Source organism: Apaloderma vittatum, unplaced genomic scaffold, assembly GCF_000703405.1.
Source record: "Apaloderma vittatum isolate BGI_N311 unplaced genomic scaffold, ASM70340v1 scaffold23130, whole genome shotgun sequence".
NCBI lineage: Eukaryota > Metazoa > Chordata > Aves > Trogoniformes > Trogonidae > Apaloderma > Apaloderma vittatum.
In genome coordinates, this window is record NW_009694269.1 from 591 (window position 1) to 2,524 (window position 1,934).

General features: G+C 51.2%; 1 protein-coding gene across 1 annotated transcript in view; it reads left to right on the forward strand.

Annotated features, from left to right (window-relative positions):
• Window positions 1–1,472: 1,472 nt before the first annotated feature.
• CLNS1A (chloride channel, nucleotide-sensitive, 1A) overlaps window positions 1,473–1,934 on the forward strand; it is a gene marked incomplete at its 5' end in the record, with an annotated part of 5,190 nt that continues 4,728 nt past the window's right edge. The window contains one exon of the mRNA XM_009867191.1: window positions 1,473–1,609. Coding sequence (XP_009865493.1) covers window positions 1,473–1,609 — 137 coding nt within the window. The remainder of the gene's footprint in view (window positions 1,610–1,934) is intronic.

Genomic DNA, 1,934 nt, shown 5'->3' on the forward strand with positions numbered 1-1,934 from the left:
TCCTGACACCCCCCTTGAGATACTTATGAGTGTTGATGAGCTCCCCCTGAGCCTTCTCCTCTCCAGGCTGACCAGCCCCAGCTCTCTCAGCCTTTCCTCATGTGACAGATGCTCCAGCCTGCTCAGCGGCTGTAAAATGACAAAAATGCCATCAAGAAAGTGCCCTGAGGAGCAAACTTTTAAAAAACTTTTGGACTCTAAAGCGTTTATAAAATGGGTAATATTATTCGAGGGGCTTTTTCCCCACCTGAACTCGTTAGCGATGTTGAATTCCTCCTGGAGAGGACTCTCTGGAGTTTCTGTTGCTGCTGTGTTCAGGTGTTTGCCCACAGATCCAAGGGCTCCTGTTCACGCTGCATCTGCTCTCGACACGTGCAGCACTGAGTTTCCTCCTGACTGGTTTGCAGTGGATTTTTGCGTGAGGCGCCCATAAGTCTGCCAGCTCCCTCCTGACCTGTTCTGAGCCTGTGGCAGAGCTGTCACCTGAGTCCTTTGCTGCTAACAAAGAGAAAACGCCCACATTTGCAGGAGAACCAGGCACCCGGGGGGGACAAGGCAGCTTTGGATCCATGCACTGACTCTGTAAACATGGAGAACTGGCCGGTCGCGGCTGGGAGAGAAATTCTTGACTCCTAGTTCACTAGCTCTTGCTCTCGGGCTGATTTCCCGAGGCGAGGAGTCTTCTGTTGCCTTTCTGTTGGTCTCATCCCTCCCCAAAAGCTGCAAGCGCTGGGTTCCACGTGCGGCGGGGCTCTCGCTCTCTGCCCCGCAGTGTTTGCTCTGTGACCTTGTGGATCGCAGACACCCAGAAGCAGCTGGAGTTTGATTTCTCAATGCCTGGAGGACATCGATCCTTCTGATACGAAGGAGGTAACAGCCCTCTGGTGACAACCTGTGCTGTCCCTTGCTGAGGTTGGGGACGAGCATGACAATGGGGGGCAGAGGAGGTTATAGCACGTAGATTGAGGGGTGGGGGAAACCCACAGCCTGGCTTTGTTAGCCCTGCCCCTCGCTGAACCTGTTGGTTTCCTGCATGCAGGCTGCACCCACATCAGATCTGAAATACTCTGAAAATTAGCGTCGTGACTTCCCTTCCAGGGTTCTCTTTGTCACGTTGAGGTTATGAATTGCACTCCAGAACATCTGCAGTTATCTTTGGGGCGACAGGGAGGAGAAAATGAAGAGGGAGGGAGGGAAGGGAGGTCAGGTTTTAGTGCAAACTCGATAAAGCTGAAATGTGTTTAGGCTGCTCAGCTTCACGTTCTTTGAGAGAAGATTCCTTTTACCTCAGCCAGCAGTTAATGTCCAGGCAGGGCAGGCCCAGGACTGTAAGAGTGGGGTAAGTGATTTGTCCCGAATTACTTGCTTTTCTGCAGGTGTGACCTGGGTACCTTAGATTCCTCGGTTAATTTCTAACTCGTCTGTTTTGATTTTTTTATCTGTTTTTTTTTTTAATTTCCCCTCCTTGCTAGTCGCCTCACTTGGCTGGAAAACTCCGGAGTTGGCTTCTCCTTGGATTATCCCACCATAAGCTTACACGCCGTCTCCCGGGACCTGAGCGCCTACCCGTGGGAGCACCTCTACGTCATGGTGAACGCCAAGTTCGAAGGTACGCCCGCGGCGACTCCTCCTGCCAAGGGATTAAATACTCTTCTTAAAAGTGATACACAAGTAGTAGCTTGTATTTTTCTTTCTGTTTTCGTGAAGGATTGTTATTTTAGAAGGGAGCTTTGCCGTCGTTTGGAGTCGCTTCTGTGCTGTTCTGCTCTCGGCACGGGGCTGCTCAGGACTGGAGCCGCTGAGAGTCGGTTCTTCGCTCTCTTCCACACGTTTTAAACAGCTGAGATCCTCTGCAGTCACCCTGTGATTCCAGCATCGACATCGTTTTTGCTTTGTTGAGTTTATGTTAATGTTGCTCCCCTCCCCAGGCTTTA